The sequence below is a fragment of the Eulemur rufifrons genome, chromosome 9, assembly GCF_041146395.1.
Source record: "Eulemur rufifrons isolate Redbay chromosome 9, OSU_ERuf_1, whole genome shotgun sequence".
NCBI classification, from domain to species: Eukaryota; Metazoa; Chordata; class Mammalia; order Primates; family Lemuridae; genus Eulemur; species Eulemur rufifrons.
The window spans coordinates 43,496,309-43,522,035 of NC_090991.1; the positions used below are offsets into that span (position 1 = coordinate 43,496,309).

Below are 25,727 nucleotides of genomic sequence, written 5' to 3' on the forward strand. Positions count from 1 at the left end.
GATGTGAAATTCTGATTTCGACCAAGTGGTACCTCTACTCTCTGTGCCGGGAGCTGTGCTGTGCAGCAACCAATACTTATTGTGTAGTTAAATGTTTAGCTGGTATTGTTTTATATCTGAACATGCATTTTATGATCTCAGCCTTATGATTTCAGCATGAACATCAGAGAAACAAACACTGCACATCCTTCTAGAAGATGCGCGAGAATGTAATGAGCCTAATTGTTTTAAACACACCTCAGAATTCCAGATGAGTGTGATAGCCTTTCAAAGAACCACCTTAAAAGGCTTATTCCAGTTATGCTGCCTCTGCTAAAAATCTTTTTAGAAATGTATTTGGAGTCAGACACCTAAGAAAAAGTACATTATTTTATCTCTGATACTCTAGTCTCGGACCAAATATTTCTTGGTCTCATAATCACCATCACTTATGATGACTTCCAGCAATTTTTCCAAGATCCAAACCATCTTACAAAGCAGGATGATTTGCTGTCACTCAGGATAGTTAAAAGACTCCAGAAGCAATTCTAAAAAGCAGCTCCAATAAATGCCTTACTGAAGAACGGATAGTTAGATGAAGCAGCCCTGTGAGGTGTTTGCTTTGTGGGGGACCACACTCATAGGAATCTATTAATTTTCTTTTACTTGAGAGAAATCAGTCCCATACATCTGTCACAGACACACATGAACATATACCCACAAACTAGAGTGAGTCGCAGTATCAACTGCCAGCACCCAGTGCCCAGAACATCAGGGGTCTGGAGGCAGAGGGGCAATTTGAGGGACACAGTGGACTACTGACCCAATGCGGAGGTGAGAGGGGGCCACCCTCTGACTTGGGGATTTGCACACTGGGCCTGGACTGCAGTCGTAGAGCAGGAACAAGCCAAGTGCCTTACAGGAAACACTCCAGTCCAATATCACTCTCTATTTAAAGACCACCCAAGATGCAGAACGTTGCCCTTACTGACTCATTTTGTCTTCTTCTGGTCAATTCCTAAAGTTAAGACTGCTCAGCTCACTACCTGAATTCCATTTCGGTACCTTACTGCCCCAAATTTAGGTTAACCACAGTGTGTGACAAAAAGACTATCTGGGAAATAAAAAGACTAAAGGAAAAATGCCCCAAAGTATACAGTGGACACACATTTCAAAGGGAAGAATCTTCACTAGAATAAAGCAACACAGATTTCAATTTCTCAATCTCACCCTCAGGGTGCCAAGGTGAACAAACTTCCTACCAGGAGGAAGGACTCTCACAGGTGGAGCAGCGTCTCCTCAGAGACTCCCCAAGGCGCACAATCATTTGCCTGCTTGAATGGTACTGAAAAAAGTAATGAGAAAAAGCAGAGGCCCTGCCAGGCAGGACACCTAGTAGTGGACCCTTACTAGGAGTGGGGCCCCTGACAGGCGGTTGCGGGTTGAAGCACTTTGAATTAATATTAAGGAAGATGTCAGTACCAAAGATCACATGCTTAGTACAGATACTACATATGCTGACTTTTGTCCCTCCTCTGTGACAGCCTCAAGGTGATTCAGGACTGAGGAAGTGAAGTCGATTCTAAAATCACTCTGGGATTAGGTTCTTAACCATGATGGGCTTTCAGAGGCTGTCAGAAACCGTGAGCCAAATGGTGTATGAGGATCCTTTCTGGAATAAGGATCCAGAGCTCTCAGATTCCCAAAGGAGTCCTTTAAGCAAAAAAGAGTTAAGAGTCCATTTTTCCAGGCTTTTTTCTCTGAAATGAAGTGCTTTTGGATTGCATTCTTCCTAGCTTTTAAAATTAAATGACAGCCAATCACATACGACTATATAATTTAACACCCTTACAGGAAGCAAAATATTTCATAACAGATTCTTCTAGGAAAAAAAATGGTACTTTAGAAATACATTAAAAATTAAAAATAATATCATCAGATTTCTAAAGCAGAGGATTTTTTTTACACTCAGTCTGGAGAAGTGTGGCTTGTTTGGAGACATGTCCATCCTCCGATCAGCCAGAGTTTATGAACTTGAAACTGTACCAAGAAAGCCACGTGAATAAACAGTGAATGTGGAACATCTAAGTGGCAAGGACCTCAGGGACCTGGCCTTGTTGCAACACCTGATGCCCCAAGACCCCCTTTCCAATGGAATCCCTGCACCTGTGTGCCAGCACAGGGCTGTTTCCAAAAAAGGCTCTTTGCACAAATGCTTCTGACTGAAATTTGCTCTGCCACACTCCCATTTCATTAGACCTCATTTTCAAGACCTCTTCTGCCTAGGGTGCTTCATTTTCTAGGCAGCTGGTTCTGGAACGCTGCTGTCATGAGGCTGGAATTATGGTCCTTGGCTGTTCGTGTGGGTGGGATGAGGGCAGCAGCACCAGAAGTGGAGTCTGACGAGCTCTGGACCCCGGCATTCAAACTGGGGAAGTCTGGAAGACTTTCCCTGCCAGGAACACCTCTTAACTACTCCCAATCTCAGCTTTCTCAGGCCTGTGGACTGTGCCTTTATGTTTGGGAACACAATGAAAAGACAGGTTTCCTTGTGGCTTCACATGGGACCAAACAAGACTTAGAACTTATAGGGTATGAAATGCTACATGGAGAGTTGATAAATACCACTCACCAGAAAATACAAATCCACAGATTGCCGAATCCAAACACATTTTAACAAATAGAAAAATGAAAGGAAAACAGCACAGATACAGGTTAGATTGCACACAGCAGGTCAAATTCTCCAATTATTAAAACAGGAACATTTCATTAAGTAACTTGGATAAATCAGAATAATCTAAGAATATGCTCAAATGTATAACCCAACACCTCAATCTGCTATACACAGTGTGACTAAAGACGTTAGTTCAGAGCCGTAACTAAGCAAACATCCGAGCGCCTGTGTCTCATAGGTAGACCCTCAGGAGCTGGCGCCTTGCAGCATTTTCATCATCATACTGTCGATTCCTTGCAAAGGGCTAAAGCTATGAGAAGCAGACTCCAGTCAGCATTGTTAATTTGGTAGAAACAATAATAATCATTTAAATCTGTAGTGAGAGCCGTCATTTTTAAGGTATGGAGGGATGTAAAAGTTCCAGCTTATCCATTGTAGGTGCTTAAGGAAGAAAAATCAAGCTTCATTAATTATCTCACAATTTTGGAATATTTACTAAATCAGACAAACTCTAGGCAGCAGATTCCTCTACAAAGAGAGGAATTTACCAAGCAAATCAATATTGTATTATTTAGGGAAAATGCTTCTCAAAACACTTTAGGAGCACCCTCTTGGCTCCAAAATCAATTGTCTAATTATAAATAATTCTGACCTTGTGATTAAAGCAGATAGATCCCCTGGGGACCTCAGCCTGCTCCACACATTGCTGTTTGTGGTTTAAAGCTGAAAAAGGAGCTTTATTAGTGATCTATACTGCTTGTCTGAGTTGGTGATGCTGTCTGGTAATTAGATACCATGTGCACCACCGTCAGCACTGAGGTCAAAAGGACCTGTCACAGCTGAGCAGAGCTGGGGACTCACAGTCTGCTGGGGATGAGACTAGGAACCGTTTCCTGAAACACTCTGAGGTCCAGAAGCACTTACACAGATGCTCGCTCAACATCCAGCGGCTACTACACATCAAACCCGCTTCTCAAAGGCTGGAGGGAGAGGTTGGATTAGTAAATTCACATATAGCCCCTTACCCTTCTTTGCCAATTTCTCCAACCTTCAGGGCTTCAACAAGAGGCTCTTTACCTAGTTTGGTCAAATTCATTTTGGTCTCGAGAGTCATCAGAAAGGACCCATTGTAGGACATTTCCAAATCGATCCAGAGTCCTGGAGAAATGGGGAATAAACAGAATTGTTTTCCCCCCCCCAAAAAATACATGACTATAAATGACAGTACAAAAACTTCTATTTTAAAGTTATCTACGTGGGCACCACATTGAAAGTCTATGTATCGCTTGTACTACTAACACAGGCAGGAAGAGGACTGTGAGAGTGCTGTACTATCAACACACACAAGAAAGAGTGGTCTGCGCATTTGGTCAACGGCCAGCATTTCGGTATCCCCTAAAATGGCCACGGGGAATTCAGTGCACATGTTAGCGCTAGAAGGGTCCCACCCTCTGACTTCTTCTTCTCACATGTGTATGAGAACACAGACCCAGTAGAAGGAGATGGCTCGACCCAGGGCAAAGTCAGGACAAGGTGTGCTGATGTCCAGCTGGTTACAAGGCCGAAGGGAAGTGCAGAGACGTCACTGCAAGCTGGATTGCTTTTTAAGCACACATGAGAACCACTCCCTTTCTTAAAATTATCCAGTGGAGGGTGAAGGGGTGCACAGAAAATGGTTCAGATTTAGTATGGCATGATAGGAAGAGAGACAAAAATGTTTAGAACCTTCCTTTCTTTCTGGAAATTACCTAGTAATGGAAACAAAAGAATCAACTTTCAATACCCAGGATTATCCAGATAAAGTCAGTACTCTGTACCTTAGTTTAAAAACCTGTTCCTTAGGAAAGATACTAATGGCAATGACATCATATCTAAGAGGCGTGTGGCTTCATGGAATTTCACCGTACAACCACTGACCAGTAGTCTAAAATGCAAACACGGTTCTTCTCACGACCCTCTTCTATTCGAGGATTCTACAATTTGGCAGGTAAGGCAGGCTATGCTGTGATGTTTCAGACTCAGAACCCTATAATATTTCACGGACTTTCTATCAAAATGTGATCCTTTAAGTGGGTGTTTAAATGTTAATAAACTTTTACAGATCCTCATACGACAAATGACAACATCTAAGAGGAAGCAGGATGTTCATCTAAAACCATGTTTACACACGGCGGCATTTTCAAACAATTACAGTAAATAACCCATCCCTCACATGGCCACCACCTCAGATAAAAGCACTGCTCAACCTCAGGAAGCACTAATGGTGTAATTCCTCACTAAGGGCGGACATTTCTATTTTGTTTTCAACAAATTCTTTTTACCATAATGGAAGGTAATTATTTTCCATGAGTGAGCTGGTTTAAGTGATATGAGGATCAATTGTGATTATCTTTGCAGCAACACTCATGAAGTTGCTTTCTGTCTTGCTTACATTAAGCAGTTAAAAATCATTAATGAGCTTGATCTTCAAAGGCACTATTACTGGAAATAAAGGGTACATCTGCTTTAACAAAGACATTAACTAACAGAGTCATTAATCACTCCCAATAAAAATGGGATTAGAACAAAAGACTAGATATTAATATATTTTAAACTCAATATAAAAAGAACATCAGTAAAGAAGATATTTATTGCTGTATAATATCTCCAGCTCTATTTAATTTGAATTAGCAGATTCAAACTATCTGGTTATTATACGTATTCAAATATAATCATTTCTTTTGAAAATCCTAGTCAGGTTTCGAATAAATATTAAAAGTATGTACTGCCTTTGAAACCTGACATATTGAAGTCACCAGAATTTTACTTCTTACAAAATGGAAGGTTTTGCTTGTCTGTTTTCTAAAAGAGGGGATATGGAGATAGGCTTGGTAAACTGCCAGCTCGTACCCTAGTCACTGAGACATTCTACCCAATGACGTGTGGTCCAGTGTCCCTGCCAGGAGCTGAGGGCAGGAGGGTGAGGGAAGAGCACGGAGCCAATCACATGGACTGGGGCTTGACCCTCACTGGAATTTCTCAACCTCTGCATCAGTGTCCTCATCTGCACAAGGGAGACCGCACTGCCTCTTCAGGGGAAGGCTGTGTACAGCCCAGCACCTGGCACAGCCTGGCCAGGTGGCTTCCCTTTTTCTGCTGTCGCCAGCACACTCTTATACTCCTTGCTCCAGCCTCCCTTGCCGCTGTCTCCAGGGAAGGGGCTGCGCTGGGCAGCTGCAGAGCCTGGCATCTTGGGACAAAAGGCCTGGACATCTGACTGGGCCTCCACTTGGGGGAGGGGCCTGTTCTTTATACCACTGAATATGCCCCACCAGGCCCACCCACAGGGCGTTGCTCAGCCCCGGCACTCAATCAGAATATGAAAGAGGCCAGAATGGTTTAAGAATTTATAAAAACAGATATAAATGGCAAATATTCAACCAAATTAATATGATGTGTTTGCATTCAGATGAGGGTAAGCAGACTATTTTAGCATTAGGTGCAAAGATAATCTTGCTTGTGTGACATGATTCAACAGGCAGAAAGTACCCTGAAAACTTTTGCAAGAGCACGCGAAACTTGTGCAACTTGGAGCCCAGATTAATGGGTTATGTAATGGGTGAGTCAAGAGGCCCCTGCCTTGTAAGACTGAAAGATGCAATTAACAGTTACCAGAAAGTTTGTCCTCCCCTTGGGGACGAATGTAGCCACAATGGGAAGATGGGGACATACACTGTTCCATGAGCAGCATCTTAACTCTGAGCTAAATGCTACTTAATCTAGATGAATGTAGTTACAGGGATTTTTCTTTTGTGCTCTTGACACATTAAGACTTGGTTGTGAGGCATTTCATTTAAAATGCTGCTTCTACAGCCATCTGCTGTGGGTAGTGCTCGAGGACAAAAGCCAGAAGTCGAGGAGCAGGACACTTTTTGATGCCTTTATAAAGGAGTAAGGTAGTCCGTCATGAGACGTTCTCTGGAAAGTGGGCGGCACCTGATTATCAACAAGCCCCTATAAAACTGGCACTTCATTCAGCAGCATGTGGAACATGACTGACAACAGATATGACAAGCTTTAGTCAGTCTTCCTGCAAGGACCTGCAAGGAACTCAGATGGCTGTTTTTCCACTCTTCAGCGTCATGGGGGAAGTATCGGTTACCACTGCCACCACTACTCAGAGGGATATTGAGGCAAAAACTATAGCTCATTCCACCAAAAAGTGCTTGTTGAATTTATAATGCACAATATCAGAGCTAAAGACACTGAGATGAACCTCTGCCCTCTAGAACTATATGCTTGAAGAATAAAAATGACCTAGGTCACTAGGTGCAGGTCACCCCATGATGACACAAGAGGTCATAAACATGCCTTGTGCATGTCCCCAGAGACAAGGGGTGGGTACAACCAGACAGAGGTTCTTCTGCCTTCTCCCTGGTTTTCTAGTTAACAAACCCCAGGGCATCAGTAACAGCCCTGCTGTGGCCACATAAATCTAGTAATTTCATATAGCAGTTCATTGTTTTATTACTTTTTTTTTGAGACAGGGTCTCACTCTGTCCCCCGGGCTGGAGTGCAGTGACATGATCATAGCTCACTGCAGCCTCCAACTCCTAGGCTCAAGTGATCCTCCTGCCTCAGCCTCCCAAGTTGCTGAGATGATAAGTATGTCCCACCACACCCAGCTATTTTTTTGTAGAACCAGGGTTTCACTATGTTGCCCAGGCTGGTCTCAAACTCCTGGCCTCAAGTGATCCTCCCACCTCAGCCTCCCAGAGCGCTGGGATTACAGGTGTGAGACACCGCCTGGGCCTGTTTTATTAGTACACTAAAGGCATCAGTCTCATCAGAATAGGCTTCCCAGGGCACCTGCTACTCGGAAGGAGTTAAGGGAACTGGAAGCCTTGCTCACCTGAGCTTGGTCCTCATGTTATTTGCTCCTCCATTTCCTTCTACCTATAATTATTAATAGCTGATTTTCACTATGAAAGTCAACATTTGGCATTCAAAGAACAAAACTTCTTAAAATGGAACATTTGATAATATGTTATCAAGAACAGATGCTGGAGTTCTTTGGCTCTCAGAAGAACACAGTAGTGACTGTTTTGTTCCTGGCAAATAGACTGGTGCCATATTGCTCATTCAGATACCACAGAAAATTAGCAATTCTTTGTGTTTGGATGTGTCTCTTATGACAGACATAATTTTTAGTTTTATCTACCTGTAACTGTTCTCTGAACTAGAGCTCCACCTCTTCAAGTCTGACCCAGTGGCAAATGAGCATCTCTTTCCCCACCCCACCCCGGCCCACCCGAGTTCCACAAAAGGACACATTTTCCCTCGCAAAACATGATCTGGTCAGTGTGTGCACCACATGGCCGTGCACTTCAGGCCTGGGCGCCACGCTGGCCACAGCTGCTCTCCTCACATCACTCTTGAAGAGGGTGTGGCGGGAGGGCTGGGCAGGGCACCACTGACTCTGGCTCCAGTTTCTGCAATAATCAGTTGGCAAAGTAACTTCAGCCCAGCATTGGATGACAGCACCAGGCACTATAGGTTAAGGTCTGGAACAACAGTGCAGACAGCGGACACCTGTAGTCATGACTCAGGGCATCTCTGGAGATGGACAAAGTTCCTACTCCTGGGGGATGTGGTATTAATAGTATTTCCACAAAATCTGAGAACTTCAGTTGAAACTTGGGCTGTTATTTGGGTATCTCGAAATAAGGCAGAACCAGTAGGGCCTCTGCCCATGGTGGACAGTGACTATTTGCAGACTCAGATACAGGCAACAAACATCCTGAAGACTAAATGAATTAATCTAAACTTGAGGTCCACAGTCCACACCCTTGGTTCCTTCTGACCCTGCTGACACCTGTGGGCACTGCTCTGCAGCCCCCGTCCCGGGCACAGAGGATGAAAACCTGGCTGGCTGACAGAAACAGGCCCCAACCCAGCTCCTTCAGGAAGCCTTTACTAAGTAGCAGCAGCAGCTAACACTGATGGTTTACTACACGCCACGTGTGCTCTGAGGCTGAGGAGTACAGTTAATCTTCACAACAGACAAGGCAGACACTACTGCCTTCAGCATGTTAAGGACGAGGGAACTGAAGCGTAGCGTGGTCAGTAGCCTCCCATGGTCTCTGCTGGACAGTGTAGCAGCAGGGCCCGCAGGCCGGTGGCCTGGCTTAGGCCATTGCCTCCGGCCCTGGGCCTAGAAGCCAAGGAAAGAGAGTGGAAAGGTGAGGCTGCCGATGACCTTTGGCAAGTCACCCCCACTCTGGGCTTTGGCTCCTACACGCATGGCAGGGTCCGGCTAGGTGATCTCTGATTGCTCTTCCGAGTCTGCCCACTTCTTCAAGGGATTTGAAAAGAGCTATCTATACACTCTAAATTGATTTTTATCTGTAAGAAAAAAGGTTAGAAGAGAATGTACCAAAAAGGTAACCCTGGCTATCTCTGAATGATGGGAGGATAGGTAATGTTTTCCTTTTTACCTTTTCTGAAAATTTCTGTTTTCCCCATGATGAGTATTTGTTGAATGGATGAATGGGCAAACACTGACCTAACAAAGTTAATAAAATGACTGGAAAGAGCCTGGCTGATAGGGAGGGCCTGCTAGAGCCCAGACGGCAGGCCCTGGAGACGGCAGCCCAGGAAGGGGCTGAGGGGAGGGGTGAGGCCAGTCCGGGGAGGGAAGGGTGATAGAGACAGACTTTTGGACCTTGCTGTGTGGCCTACAGGGAAGAAAGGAGACCCACGTACACCCCACAGGTAGAAGGGCTAGTTCTAGGTTGTGTGTGAAGCGGTGAGGGGTCAGAGCTGAGGGAGGACGGGCACAGCCAGTTTCCAAGGGACAGAGCTTGTCCATTTTCCAGCCACCTGCCATTGGTGGGAAGTGAGAATGCCCTGGGAAAGATGGGCATTTTCCCTCATTCACTACACTAGATACTGGTGTGTGTCCTGGAACTTGGATGGGCCAATATGGCCAACATATGCAGTTTCATCCAGAGAATTACAGACTTTACTCCTCTTAGCAGCAAGCCATGAAAGCTGAGAATAGCACTTTTCTTTCTGTTTATCATGGTAGGATCTGTTAGCTTTGACCTGTAGGATGGTAACAGGACACCACAGCCACCCACATTCTAAATTCTCTGACAGCACATCCGAGGAAGCACTGATGACAGTAACAGTAACAATAGCTAGCTCTCATAAAGTGCCTGTAAGTGCCAGATGCTGTTCTAGGTGCCTTTCATGTATTGACTCATTTAATCCTCACAATCAGCCTAGGAAGTAGGTGCCATTAGAATCACCATTTGAGAGATGAGGACATGAAGGGGTTAAGGAACTTGCCCGAGGCTGTGGACCTGGCAGTGGGCTCTAGAGCTATTACTCAGAACCAGCACTCTGTGTTGCCTCAAGAGGAGCATCCTGAGGGTAGAATAATCCAATCAGTCTATAGCCATACCACCCTGACCGTGTCTGATCTCATCTGATCTCAGAAGCTAAGCAAGGTCAGGCCTGGTTAGTACTTGGATGGGAGAATAATCCAACCAGCTGTGACCCGAATATCCCTCCAACAAATGAGCACAAGTCAGAAAATATATATATTTTGTGAGACAGGGTCATACTCTGTTGCCTGAGCTAGAGTGTGGTGGCATCATCATAGCTCACTGCAACCTCAAACTCCTGGGCTCAAGCAATCCTCCCACCTCAGCCTGTAGCTGGGACTACAGGCATGCGCCACCACATCCAGCTAATTTTTCTATTTTTTGTAGAGATGAGAGGTCTCGCTATGGTGCTCAGGCTGGTCTTGAACTCCTGACCTCAAGCAATCCTCCCATCTTGGCCTCCCAAAGTGCTAGGATTACAGGTATGAGCCATGGCACCTGGCCAGGTCTTTTTATTAAAAAAATTATTTTTATTTATTTATTTTATAGAGATAGGGGGTATCTCACTTTGTTGCCCAGACTGGTGTCAAACTCCTGGCCTCAAGTGATCCTCTTGCCTCGGCCTCCCAGTGCTGGGATTGCAGGCATAACCCACTGTACCTGGCTATCTTTAGGTCTTTATTGTTCCCTTCTTTAGTAACATTTTTTCCCTCGTTATACAAGCAAGCAGATCTCTAAAACTTTCCCTGGAAGGAGTTAAATAAAGCCCCAAATGGATTTAAAAAATCTCACTGCAGCTCTTGCTCTAGAGGATCAGTTAAAAAGTTTGAGACTTGGGTGTTTGGTGAATTGTATTCAAAGCCTGACCAAAGTTGCTGTGGGAAGCTATAGAGTTCAAAGCCACAGGGACACTTCTTAGATGCTGCAAAGCCCTGCTGTGGCCCTGCTCCCCTCTCCTTGGAAATTTCTACGAATTCAGCAAAGGACAGCCCTGAGATAAGAGACTGCTAGCTATTAGAAAATACCCGCACATACACGAATTATTTACCTTCTTTAAGCCCAACTCTCAGGAGGTTTGTGTTAGCTGATCATTTATTTATACCAGCTTGCTACAAGTCAATTTCTAAAGAGGCAAAGAGCAAAGGGCAAGAGAGGCTGCCTGAGTCAGAGGAGGAAAGGCAGCCCTGTACATGGAGGGGCAAGGAGTCTAGCTATGCAGTCAACATATGGACATGTATCTTTTAAAATTTAGCATGGGGTTAAAAATGCTATAGCTAAATCATCTGCAAAGGATTGAAATCTTTTCTAGTTTTACTTTCAGTGAACCAGAAGGGACCAAACCCAGGAACACTAAGATTTATCAAGTATAGACATTGCTGAGGGGTTACAGGTGATCTCAACATGCAGGTATTAGGTGGTCTTCTGGATTTGCAAATAATATCTGCTCTATCTTTCTCTGAAATTGATGTGATGCTAAAAACTAGAAATACAGGCTGTCAAGTAAAACATTGCTAGAGAGATCTGCTAGAGCTCCTAACTGTACGGCTAGAAAAATCTCTTCATATTTACATCACGTGTATTTAACAGCAGAAAAATGACTTCACTAAATATGATTCAAGAGCCATTTGATATAGTCAAACTGAAAAGTAGCTTCTATAATCTACAAAGTTTATAAAACATTTACTTCAAAACAACTATCACTCTCTTGAAAAACCGTAATTATTTTTGCCCCTACCTTGTTCCTAAGCCATTTTAGGAATGATGTAAATATGGTCTAAGCGGAAAGATGCTCACTTGGTCAGGATGCTCCAGTGAAAAAGTTGGGGAGAATTTTCCCTGCATGCTAATAGGCTCTTTTTGCCTACCTGGCTCGCTCCTCTTTTTTTAATAAATTCCTGCATACTAAAATTTCCCTGTCAAGTCCTTTTAAAACCATATTTATGGTTAATGTGACACAAAAGACACAGGTCTTACCTGTGTAAAATTACCATAATTTTATTTAAACTCTCTCTACATTCTAATCAACTCTTTCCTCCCACCCACAAGAGTAGTCATAAATATTATATCAGTAACATGTTTAAAAAAAATCAAATTTGAGGCAAAGCATGGAGGCTCACATATGCCTGTAATCCTAGCACTTTGGGAGGCCAATACGGAGGGCTGCTTGAGCCCAGGAGTTTGAGATCAGTGTGGGCAACATAGCAAGACCTTTTCTTTACAAAAAATAGAAAACTTAGCCAGGTGTGGTGGTGTGCACTTGTAGTCCCAAGTGCTTGGGAAGCTGAGGCAGGAGGCTTGCTAAGCCCAGGAGTTTGAAGTCTCAGTGAGCTATGATGACATCACTATGCTCTATCCTGGATGACAGAGTAAGACCCGTCTCAAAAAAAAAAAAAAAAAAAACCAAATCTGAGAATGTTCCTCTAGCACAGAGCCCTGCTCTCAAAATATTGTCTTTGAATATACAGTATATCTTCATTTTTCAAACATTTACTAAGCACCTACGGAGTATATTAATAGTAAGAAACATAAAGATGTAAGACATGAAGGTCAAATTTTGCAACCTAGAAGTCGGGGGAGGTAAGGGTATGAATATATATGAGGAGAGGCAGCTCCTGGCAAGGGTCCAGGGCCGGGGCAGCTGCACACATGAGGCCGAGAGAGGCTCGTGCCCTGGCAGGGGCTGCTACTCACACAAAAGCCCAGGCCCTGTCAACTGGCATTCGGGCATCTTTGGGGTGCAGGAGGCCCTGTAATTACCAAGAGACTAGAAGGCTTAGGAGGGGGAACCATCCAAATCAGTTTAAGACCATGATTGTTAAGAACAAAAGATACTCCATAAGAACTAGGGTGGTTAAAAAAGTCCCCAACTGCCTCCAAACACAAAGCCTTGATATTGAACCTGCCAGGATGGAAATACTTCGGTGTTCAGATAAATGGTCAAGTCCTCTCCAGAGTCAATTAGGAGTTACCTTGGTGATCAACATAAGGCTTGAAGGCCTGAAGGATTTTTGGCACAGCCACTCCCATGTCAAGTTCCGTCAGAGTGAGCTCATTCATAAAGTAGGGGAGCTGGAGGGAAGAAGCAAAAATGAGTGAGACACGTGAGTAACCTGCTAGAAATGCTGATGAGTTCGAAGTCAACATGCTTTTGGAGGGGATGGTGGTCAAGGTTTTGGGTACACATCATTTATTTAATCAAAATGTATTGTGACCATACCATGTACTAAGATCGTCCTCCAGACAGAGCCTGAACAGGTCAGGCAGATGCCTTGCTCTCGTGGGGTTTATACTGGACAGGCAGCAAGGTAAATAAGTAGACAAATAATCTAATTTCAGAGCATGATTAGTGCTACAAAGAACATGAAGGAGATAATCGGACAGAGGGAGTGTGGGGTTGGTCGGGGTGGCTATTTTGGCTAAGGAGGTCAGGGAGGGCTTCTCTCAGTGGCATTTGACAGAGATCTGCCTGTGGAGAAGGAGCCGGCTGCACTGGTTAGGTTAACAGTACCCAGAGTTGGCTGAAGTATAGGAGAATGGACCTCTCTTAGACTGCTCATCGGCAGTAAGAAATTGCTACAACATTTCTCATAGGCAAACTTACCACATGTATTAAAATTCTTGAAAAAATAGCATCCTTTTGACCCCGTGTGGACATTTTCTATCTGGCCCCCCAGGCTCCACACTCCACCCTGAGTGGCTGGTCTGTGTGAGCTGGTCAATGGCCTTTCTCACCTGCCTGCTTCTGCCTGGGCATGGTCACTGGATACCCAACATGCAGGGGATGGAGAGGCACAGGGAGAAGAGTTGGGCATTTGTCCCCTCCCTCTAGTGAAGGCCACAGCTGCCCTGCCTCGGGTTCCCTGCCTTTGCCCCTTCAGGGAGAGTACCAGCTCCCCACTCCTGCCAATCCCAGGGTGTGCATTCTCCCTCAGGGTTTCTCTCCATCTGCCCACACCTCTATAAATCTTCCCTTCAGTACACTCTCCCCTCGGTTACTTATTTAAGTGCATAATCTGCTTCCTACTGGAACCCTGAATAGTACTCACCCCAAACCTATCAGTAGGAAATTATTCTACAGAAAATAACATAAAAGCACTAGTCTCATGCTTAGAAATTCCTACTTCATCTCAAGATTATCCATCTATATTTCCTCCACCTGGATTTGTGGGTGCGTACATATTTTTAAAAAATCTTCACTCCATTCATAATTTTAGCGTAAGTTGAAAATTAGCAATCCAGCTCAATCTTTTTTCCCAAATGGTCAGTCAGCAATCTCAACCCATTTAGTGAGTACAGTCTGTACTGTCAGCTTTCAACAACACCAGCTTCCCACTGTTTTCCACTAGGATCAAACTGCTTTGATTACTGCAGTTTTATAATACATTTTTAAGTCTGGCAAGTCCCTCTCCTTTCTTTTCTCCCAGAATTTTCTTGTTTTCATGAGTATTTTTCCAGTTGAACACTAGGATACTTTTATAAAATTTAGAATAAAATTAAGAGTGTTTTTTATTTAATTTTTTTTTTTTTTTGAGACAGAGTCTCACGCTGTTGCCCGGACTAGAGTGCTGTGGCGTCAGCCTAGTTCACAGTAACCTCAAACTCCTGGGCTCAAGCGCTCCTACTGCCTCAGCCTCCCGAGTAGCTGGGACTACAGGCATGAGCCACCATGCCCGGCTAATTTTTTCTATATATTTTTAGTTGTCCAGACAGTTTCTTTCTATTTTTTTTTAGTAGAGATAGGGTCTCGCTCTTGCTCAGGCTGGTCTCGAACTCCTGAGCTCAAACAATCCACCTGCCTCGGCCTCCCAGACTGCTAGGATTACAGGCATGAGCCACCGTGCCTGGCCAAGAGTATTTTTTAAATGAAACATAAACTAAATATTTCTAGTAAAACAAGGTAGCATTTAGTCCAGCATGGATTTAACACCTAACATGGCTAGATCTCTTCACCTGTTTCTCTGCAAAGAAACAAACTTTTATGATTCACCAGTTAGAGAACTTCGTCTCTGAGTTTTTTGTGGGGATGGAGGGGTTACATTAAAGAGGTTATAATGTCTGTGATGAACAAAACGTGAGAAGAGACAGCATTCAAATGTGCATTTTTGAATTGGTGGTTGCTGTATTCGGGAAACCTTTTTCTGATGCATCCATGTTGTTAGTGGTGTTAGCCTCTCTACCAACCTACAGAATGCTACTTGGCCAAGAATGTAACCAAAATCTTACACACCTACCACAGTCCTTTTTGTCTATTACTGTCATTCTAATGCCCAGTGTTTCAGAAGCATGCCAGGTCAGAGAGATTTCCAAGGGCTAGCCAGGGAAGAGTGCCACCTCCAAGGGTGTTTTTATGGGAACATGAGTCTGATACAGAGGCCCAGGAGCGAATATAGACAACAGGAACATAACCATCCCTCCTCTTCCTCTGTCAAACACCACCCCCCTATTCTACACCCTCTAGTCCCTGCAAAGGCAAAGGAAGGCCTGAGACAGGATCTGAGACAAAGGAGGACCCTGAAGGGACTGGGGACAGCTGGCAGGAGAGGGTAGGCTCTAACTACCAGTAAGAAGAATGGAGAGCAGAGACCAGAGGGCCTGGTTTCCCACTTATTCACCCATCTACCCAACCCCAAGATTCTAGAACATCTATAACCACACGCCCTCCCCACACTCCCTCCTGGTTCAGATCTCTGCCCTAGAGCAGCCTCCTTCTGTTCAGGTCACTCCTGTTCTTTTCAACCAGCAACTATTTTCTTCGCACCCAAAGTATACCACAGTGAGACAGGAACCCAAGGGTACATTCTTTACCCTCCTGAGTAAACTCAACCGGGGACTGGACCTTCAGGTGCATGGCACCCTCTCAGGTGGTGGGTGGTAAGTCAGAAGCCATATGCAATCACAGCAGCATTTGCTGACACAGGCACAAGAGGCCATAACCGCTGAGGGCCCCAGGGTGGTACTTGAGCAGCTGGCCAAGGGCAAGGGTGCACTTGCTGTTGGTGCAGAAACTCAGCTTGCTTCAAGCCCATCATTGGGCACCAGATGCACACACAGGGCTGCTCTTTCACAACATGAGTCATTATGACGTGCAAGGGTGACAATGCGAGACTGCAGAGCAAGGGCAGCAAAGTGTTCTCCCTACGTCAGGCCTTCAAAGGAAACCAAGAGGTGGAGAGATCTGTGTCGCAGGGGGCAGCTCAGCCTCCTCCAGGCACCACTTTTCTGTCCCCATTCCAGCTCTTGACTGGCTGTTAACCATACCCACTCACTAGGTTTAACGTTTAGCTCTTCCCAGGGCTATTTGGTTATTTGGTGCTAACAAGAGTTCTTTTGGCAGGGTTGGTAACAGCTTCAGAATTTGGTAATATCCTTCTGCTTTCCTGTTTATTCTGTTGCCAGGGTCTCCTCTGGTCTGCAGGGCACATCTTGGGCCAAAAGCTTACGTGGGGGGTGGAGGGCGTGGAGACACGCTGTCGGGGGCAGTGAAGAGAACACAGTGTCCACCTCTGAACTCTGGCACTGCTGGATCCAGGCCAGCAGTTGGAGAGTTTCTCCATTCTAACTATTTAGTACTTCTGACCTCAAAAGACAAAAGGAAGCTTAAGTTTGTGAACTAAAAAAGCCCCCATGACCGGCAAAACGAGAAAATGAAAATAGAAGACTTTCTCTCAACTTCCTCCGGGAGGAGGGAGGCTCCCTTATCCTACGATTCTCCACCAACAGGCAGAGGCTCTGGAGACTTCCCGCCCCAGAGAGAAGAGTGGGACCTCTCAAGTTGGTTTTGTAATGTATGTAACGGGGAGCGGTGTCCTGTCTGGAGCTCAAGCATGCCCTGCTTTCCTTTTGCATGCTGCCAGGTGCCACCACCCTCCTGCTCAGGAGAACTCCTGCTCAGAGCTCTCCATATGGCAGGTTTGCAAGAGAAACCAGCTCATGGGGGAGGATCTGTGTCTCCCCGAAACTGACTCCAGGAAAAGAGCAGGGCTGGCGTCCATGTGCCTTGACCTGGGGACTCAAGCCCGCCATCGTTTCCAAAAAGGGAAAGAGGCTGAGTAAGCTCTGGGTAGGCTGCTGACAGCTCATCCCCCAACACATGGGTCATGGCCACTTGCTGATCCCCCCATGGAACTAGCTAGTAGAAGCAGAGTCAACGCTCAACCTACCTCAAGAGCACAAACAGGCTGACACCTGTCAACAGAGCACTCCCAACCCCCGGCCCCAATTCTGCATCGTAATCTGCTCTTCTGACTCAGAAGGCAGCCCCACTCCCAGGGCTGGGGAAGGGATGACACTGGCCCACAGATGGTAGACAGAGCTTGACTAAGCCAGAAGAAGTTCTGTTCTCTACCAAAAGGAATGACAGAAATCAAACTGAAGCTCTCCCGTGCCCCTATCTTCTCATTTTCTTTTACTGTAGCTCACAGTTCCTTAATCTGGAGCCCTCGAACTCTCTGAAATCATGAGCAAAATTTTGTGCATTTTTCTAGGGAAAGGTTGCTGCTTCACAAAGGTATCTATCATCCAAAAAAATTCAGAGCCACTGACATAAGCCACTGACCATGTAAATATTCAGTAAAGATTCGGGGATCAAAGTGACTCTTCCTTGTCTGGGTCTTCATTGGGTCAAAAATTTACTTCTAAGGAATCTCAATGAGGTCTCTGTGGGCAAGTGAGCCATTAATGACAGTCATAGGAACACTCTCACAGTCTACACTCACTTCCAAGTGCGCCTGGACATGCACCAGGAGCATTTCTTCAGCAAAGAGAGAGCCCAAAATAAAGCACCATCTGGCCAAAAAGTAAAGGTCAATCGCAGACACATTTAGAGTGTAGCGCTAACTTTCCCAGCTTTGAGAGGGAGCATGGCTTAGGAAAGAAGTCTCAGATGAGCTGGTATTTTCCTCAGTGTGTATGCTATGTGGCCTAGACCACCGTGGGGCTGGGTGGGCTCTGGACATATAATTTAAGTTTGTCTCTAACTTAAATATGACAAAATTATATAAGACAAATCAGTTACAAGAGCTGATATTTTCCCAAACCAAATTCTGGATTATCACCTAGAGTGGACAACGAGGGCAACACAAGAAAAAAATTAAACAGGAATGCCCACTAAGTCCCCGATGCAGTCAATCATAAGATCAAGGTTAGTCTGTGATCAAGGTCAGACGTGTTGTGTGAGAAGGACTTACTACCCTCACGTGTTATATGCTTAAACTAAGTTAACTGCACTTAAGACATACGGGTACAAAACTTCCAGAACTTAAGAAATACAGAGAGTTATAAGCCTCTTGTGTGGAAAGTTATACCTTTATTTTGCTGAGTTTCATCTGGATCTTCTTAGACACCAGATCAGACCAGTATTTCTCTCCTAAGAAGTCCCAAAATATTCTTCCAAGCAAGGCATTCACCCAGGCTTCCTGTTCTTCCTCCTCAGAGGGTGGAGCCTCTGGCAACTGGCAAAAGAAAAGGGACCAAAATTAGCTAGAAAGCAACTGGAGAATAAGACAGGTGCTTATTTTTATAAAGTCACTGAAGGTCCCTCCCTATAGAAATGGGAGACCACGTGAGTTGTACTGCTTCCCTGTAAATTACAAGTCCCACATTGTATTGGTGAATAGAAAAAGGGAGAAACAAAAGCTGCCACCATAGCTAAAACCTCCTCTTTTGTCTATTTTCTTTTTCTACCAGTCTTCCTGTGAACCAGCTACTCTTTTATACAACTAGCACAGACAAATTTCCCTGCCCCCAAATTAGATTGGTATCAACATTGTACATCAATGACATATCTAATCAAACGTCTGCCCACCTTCTGTCCGGCTAAGGCCTGCACATGTAATTGTTAAGCTGGTCCTCATCCAGGCAGAACCCCCAGTTTCCCGATGGCCAGGACTCCTAGGTTCAGCCTGATCCTTGTGAGGTCAACATACCCTTGGGATGCTTAAAAATACTGGTGCCTGGGACCCACCCCCAGAGACACTGATTTATGTGGCCATCATGGCCATCAGGAGTTTCAAAAGCTCCCTTGGTAATGGAATGAACAGGCGAGGTTAAGAGCCACAGGTCTGGATTAGAGAGAGCTGCTCTCAGGGCTTCCACGAAACTTCCACAGTTGTTCTCACTGCTCAGCCCGGTGAAATACCCTGAGCCTCACTTCCATTTGATACAATCCATCTGAAGTGTCTGTCGTGGCCAACGTGTGAGGTAGGTGAAGAGCATGCCCATCTCCAATTTCCTCGGTTAATTATCAGACTACGGACTCTGGCCTGGAGGGGTCAGGGACAGGGATAAAGAAGGGGACAAAGAAGGCCATGCAGCAGCAGCAGAACCTCAGCAGCAGCAGAACCTCGAGGGGGTGTGGGATTTAAGTGGTGAGAACAGACAATGGGCTCAGAACTCAGCAAAGCAGCAGCAGTTGTCACTGCCCTTACTACCGCTGTCCACTGACCATGCGCCAGGCCCTGCTCCTTCTCAGTTCGCCTCACTCACATCTTACGATACCCCAGAAAGACAGAAGCTTTACGTCCATTTCAGGGATGAGAGGCCCCTAGTTCAATGGTGCAGCCTGACTCAGAGCCTTGCTCTCCCCGCTGACTACCTACTTTGTCCTCTGTGTGTGTGTTGGGGTAGGGAGGAACTAGCCCCCTTGTGTGACAAACATATTCCTATGCTGAGGTCTCTAATTAGACTATAGCCTTACAGAAATAACAAGCTTTGGAAAGCAAAAATCCAAAGATCTAAAAGTGCAGAAATCTGAATTGTTTGCCCTTTTCTCTCCCTCTATGGCTTATAAAAATACACCTGTCGGGCCCTCACCAGGTGGCTGCAGCCGTAACACACATGCTATGGCCACACACCAGACACCTTCATCATCTCCACGCTTCATACTTGTGCATTCACGCCAGTGCTAACTGCGCAGCTGTGACTGTGACCACATCACAGTTGTGTATCTGGGCCAGTAGCATAGTGCACAGGTCACTTGGTGCTCATGGATTTGACACCTGTAAGTCTGATTTCTTGTGAGTACGCTCGAGGCCTATGGCACATGGCTAAGTGCGACTGTCCTGAAGCCTGGTATTTACCAGTCACAGAGCTTGTGCATGAGCGGAGCGAACTGCCAGCACCGCCTGTCCACTAGTCTTGCCCCAGCCTGTGCCATCTCTCTCTCTCTCTCTCTCTCTCTCTCTCTGAGGGTCTGGGGGTTCACTTAGGTTTTTAAGTCACATGTCACCGCATGTGATGGGAGATATTTTATGTTCTAGGAGTCCTTAAAATTCTCATAAAAAATTAAACCCTGGTTTAAAAGAGAACATGCTAGTCATTCCATTTCAGAAGACATGGGTCTGCCTCACAGCTTTTAATGGCCATGCTTTCCTAGTGCTGTAATGTCTTCTGACCTTAACCAAGACATTTTCTCCCACCAGGTCCTGGATGGAAGGGCAGAAGTCTGCATCAGTGAATGCTCAGTCATGCCACAAGTTGTACAGGTCTTTTTGAGTCACTTTCCTCTCTGGGTAAACATCTCCACCCCAGGCCCAAGAGTAACTGGTCCAGCTTTTCTGAGGTTAGTATCTTCGAGTCCCATACAATGATCTACACAGACTTTTATGTAGCTACTCATCGCAGGACAATGCCCACCAGCCACTCAGGCAGAACTAAGTTGCTGCCCAAGTAGGACACCACGTGCCTTATTTAGATTTGAAGCCTTCATAAGAAAATACATTTACTTTTCCCCTTCTCAAGAGGGAGAGTCTACCCTTTATTAGCCTTTCTTAACAACCCTAGTTATTCACAGGAAACAGGTTTAGCACAAAATAGCAAGAAACAAAGGCTATTTCACAATGTATGTCCAAGCCAATGGCATATGATGTAAACACATTTCTGAAATAACTGACAAGCAGGTTGTTTTTTCTTTTCAACAGTTCCTTTTTCTAATGCAAGCTTCTCTCCACAGACTCATCGGGAACAAAGAAAATCTGAGAGCAGGAGAACACTGACAATTCAGCAAAGAAGCTTTATGAACAAAATATGGATTCAACAGTCTGCTAGGAAGGACTCATTTCCAATGAATGTCATAAAAATTTAAGAGCTTAAAGAATAAATGTGCATAAATTTCCTAATATTGCCATTTGGCTACAGGAAGAAATGTGAGGAGGATATTTATTTCATCATTTCAACTACATACATACAGTACGCAATGGTAACTTTTTAAAGACGGTTTTTATTAAGTAAGTTTGGAGAGTTCAATGGTTCAAAGTGAAGCAGGGCTATCAAAACTGTGAGTAGCTCTTGGTACATATTTTGTTAAAAGCCTCTAAAACTAAAGTGAAACAGTACAGATTTACTTAAGATTGAGGTGTGACACTTCCTGTTACAAATGGCTAGGAGGCCAGCCCAGCCTTTTTGTCATAGAGAGAGCACAGCACTTCTGCTAAGTTTGGCCACCTACAATCTGGTGCCACGAGGGCTCTACGTGGGACAGCCTGGCCCAGGAGAAGACACAATGGAGAACCCTTTCCCTGTGTGTGCTTCCTTGTTTCCCCTGATTATAAAAATAAATGCATATTTGTCATAGAAAACAACCATAAGCCCATTACCTTACTATAATTATTTAAAACATTTTTACTATATTTTCTTTCAACCTTTTTTCAATGTTATATATAATTTTAACAATACAGAACGTTTTTAAAAACAAAATTAGATCTGGCTACATCATTTTTTACTGTTTTCTTTATAGCTTTATCAAGATATAATTTGCAGACCATACATTTCACCCATTTAAAGAGTACAATTCATTAATTGCTATAGAAAACAGTTTTGCAGCTCCTCAGAAAATTTTTATTATTATTTTATTTTATTACTTTTTAGAGTCAAGGTCTTGCTCTGTTGTCCAGGCGGAGTGCAGTGGCACGATCAAAACTCACTGTAACCTCAAACTTCTGGGCTCAAGGGATCCTCCCACCTTGGCCTCACAAAGTGCTACAATTATAGGTGTGAGCTACAGTATCCAGACACCTCAAACAATGTACAATTACCATAAATACAACAATTCCACTTCTGGGTATATACCACCCAAAATTGCAAGCAGGGTCTCGAAGAGATACGTGTACACACGTGTTCACAGCAGTATTATTCACAATACCTAAAAATGTGGAAGCAACCCAAGTGTCCATCGATGGATGAATGGATAAGCAAAATGTGGTACATACATACAATGGAATATTATTCAGCCTTCAAAAGGAAGGCAATTCTAACATATGCTACAACATGGATGCACCATGAAGACATTATGCTAAGTGAAATACGTCAGTAACAGAAAGGCAAATACTGTATGATTCTACTTATGTGAGGTACTTAGAATAGTTAAAATCACAGAGACAGACAATAGAATGGTGGTTGCCAGGGACTAGGGGGAGAGGGAAATGAGGAATTGTTGTTCAATGGGTATAGAGCTTCAATTTTACAAGATGAAGGGAGCAGTGGTGGTGGATGCTTAATAGTATGGATGTATTTAATTCTACTGAACTATACTTAAAAATGGTTAAGATGGTAACTTTTATGTACATGTATTTTACCATAATAAAAATAATAAATTTGTAAAAACAGAGTACAATTCAGCAGTGTTTAGCATTTCAGAGTTGTGCAGCTGTCAGCACAATCAATTTTAGAACATTTTCATTACCCCCAAAGAAACTCTGTTCCTATTGGCAGTCACTCCCCATTCTTTCCCAACTTCACCCATCACCCACCATCCTAGGAAATGACTAGTTTGTCTCCATAAATTTGCCTATTTATTTCATATAAATGGAACCACACAATATGTGTTCTTTTGTGACTGACTTCTTTCACCTAGCGTAATGTTTTCAAGGTTTATCCAGTGTATCATTCCTTTTTATTGTAGAATAATATTTTATTCTATGCATATACCACACTTTATCCATTCTTCATTTGGCGAATATTTGGGTTGTTTTCCACTTTTGGCTATTGTGAATAATGCCACTATAAATATTTGTGTACAAGTTTTTATGTTGAACATGTGTTTTCATTTCTCTTGGATATGTATCCAGTAGTAAAATTGCTGCATCATATGGTAACTCTATGTTTAACCTCTTGCAAAACTACCAAACTATCTTCCACAGTGGCTGCACCATTTTACATTCCTATCAGGAATGTACAAGGGTTCCAATCTCTCCACATCCTCACTGATACCTTTTATTTTCTGTCTTTTTTATTATGGTCATCCTAGTGGGTGCGAAGTGGATCTCATTGCAGTTTTGGCACATTTTCCTAATGATGTTGGGCATCTTTTCATGTGCTTACTGGCCAATCGTATCTCTTCTTTGGAAAAATGTGTATTCAGATCCTTTGCCCATTTCTCTCTGTTTTTTTTTTTTTCTTTTTTCTTTCAAATCCCAAACCACGGAAGAACCTTTGCCCATTTCTTAACTGGGTTATTTACCGCTTCATTACTGAGTTGTAAGACTCCATTACATATTCTGGGTACCAGACCCTTATTAGATAAATGATTTGCAACCATTTTCTCCCACTCTGTGGGTTGCCTTTTCACTCTCTTGATGCTATTGTTTACAACACAAACATTTTTAGTTTTGACGAAGTCCAATTTACCTATTTTCCTTTGATTGCTTATGTTTTTGGTATCTTAGCTATGAAGATTTTACCTAAACCAAAGTCACAAAGGTTTACTTCTATTTTAAGAGCTTTATAGTTTTAGTTCTTACATTGAGGTCTATGATCCATTCTGAGTTAATTTTTGTATATGGCGTGAGGTAGGGAGTCAACTTCATTCTTTTACATGTGGATATCCAGTTACTCCAGCACCATTTGTTGAAAAGATTATTCTTTCTCCCATTGATTTGTCTTGGAATTCTTATCTGTATCCTTTTTAAAATTTATTTTTAAATTGGATATATGGCTTCATATTTTTTACTTATTATATGATAAGCATTTTCCAATTCCTTATTTATTTATTTATTTATTTGTTTATTCATTTATTTATTTGGAGACAGGGTTTCACTCTGTTGCTCAGGCTAGAGTGCAGTGGCATGATTATAGCTCACTGCAACCTTAAACTCCTGGGTTCAAGCAATCCTCCCACCTCAGGCCTTCCAAGTAGCTGGTACTGCAGGCACATACCACCACACCTGGCTCATTTTTCTATTTTTTGCAGAGATGGGTTCTCGCTCTTGCTTGGGCAGGTCTTGAACTCATGGCCTCAAGCCATCCTCCTGCCTCAGCCTCCCAAAGGATGGAAACAACCCACATGCCCATATAGGAGAGAGGCTGAAAAAACTATGGAACATCCACGCAATGGAGCACGTTGAAGCTATTTAAAAAGAAGATGGGGGTGGGGTGGTGGGGAATCTATGAACGTATATGGTGTGATTTCCAGAATGTATTGGCAAGTGAAGGAAGCAATGTATAAAAGAATATCCATAGTATACTACTCTTTGAATAAGACAGAAGGGGAGATGAGAAACAGAGAGGATAAGCCAGAAACTAAGGAGGCCCGTTCACTATGGGGCTGAGTGCGAATAGCATGGAGAGATGGAAGGAATAGGGCAGGGGAAGTGAATCTTTTCTGAATATGCCTTAGTATAGCTCTGATTTGGGGAACGTTAATGTTTCCTATGCACAAAAAAGAAAATAAAATTGAGGATGGGAAAAAGGCCCTTATTTGCTCAAGCCACAAAATTAATAAGAAACTGGCAAAGAATTATCTCCATGACTTGTAAAGGAAGGCATGAAAAGTGATACAAGTAGTAGAGGAACGCTGGAGTAGATCTTATTTTCCCAAAATGGTGCAACTGTATTTCCCATTCCACATGCTCCTCCAGGAACTTGCTACTGCTTTGGCAAGAGGTGGAATCTATGCCCCTCTCCTTGGACCTGGGAGGGTTTTCTAACTGCCTTGACTAACAGAGCATGACGGAAGTGGCATCTTACTTCTGAGACTCAGTCATAAAAGGCAACACAGGTTTGGCCTGGCTTCTTCTCAGGCGATGCTTGCCCTGAGAACCAGTCCTCGGGCTGAAGGAAGCCCAGGCCTCGTGGAGAAGAACTGAGGCCCCTGGTCCTCACCCCCAGCTGAGCTCCAATCAACAACCAGCATCTACTTGCCCTCCACGCTGGTGAGCCACCTCAGAAGCGGATCTTCCAGCCCCCAGTCTGGCCTCCCCAGCTGACCTCGCATGGAGCAGACAGAAGCTGTCACCTGCTAAGCCTTGTCCAAATTATAAATTTGTGAGGAAAATAAATAATTGTTATTGCTTGAAGCCACCCCTTTTGGGGTTCTTTGTTCTGCAGCAGTAGATAACTGAAAAAAACATCTATACCTTACCCAAGACCGTCTCCACGGCCAGACCAGCCCGAGAGCCAGGACATGGCCCACACATGCTCCAGGCAGGCCAACGGGATGCAAGAGGCCAGCGCTAAAGCTCATATACCTTCTTCAAAGGCCCCTTTCAAAGATAATTCTCTCTGTTCTCACACAACTCTGCCTCTCTGGTTTCCTAACCCATGCAGCTATCAATCATTAAATTAACAAGGTGGGGTGGGGAGATGTCGACAAGGGCTCAAGGAAAAGCCAACAAGGATGGACACGCAGCAGCACCAGCCAGCTGACACTGAGAGAAAATACCGCAGCCTACGGTCTGGGCAGGTCAGACTGGGGGTGATGGGCCTTCTGACCT

At 44.1% G+C, this 25,727-nt stretch overlaps 1 protein-coding gene across 2 annotated transcripts in view; it reads right to left on the reverse strand.

The window, feature by feature from the left end:
* The window catches only part of TEX2 (testis expressed 2), a 105,358-nt gene that overhangs the window by 10,728 nt on the left and 68,903 nt on the right, over positions 1-25,727 (reverse strand). For both annotated transcript variants that reach the window (XM_069482779.1, XM_069482780.1), the window contains exons 6-8: positions 18,327-18,473; positions 12,993-13,092; positions 3,679-3,811 (exon numbers count right to left, since the gene is read on the reverse strand). In XM_069482779.1, the coding sequence (XP_069338880.1) occupies positions 3,679-3,811; positions 12,993-13,092; positions 18,327-18,473 (380 nt within the window). The remainder of the gene's footprint in view (positions 1-3,678; positions 3,812-12,992; positions 13,093-18,326; positions 18,474-25,727) is intronic.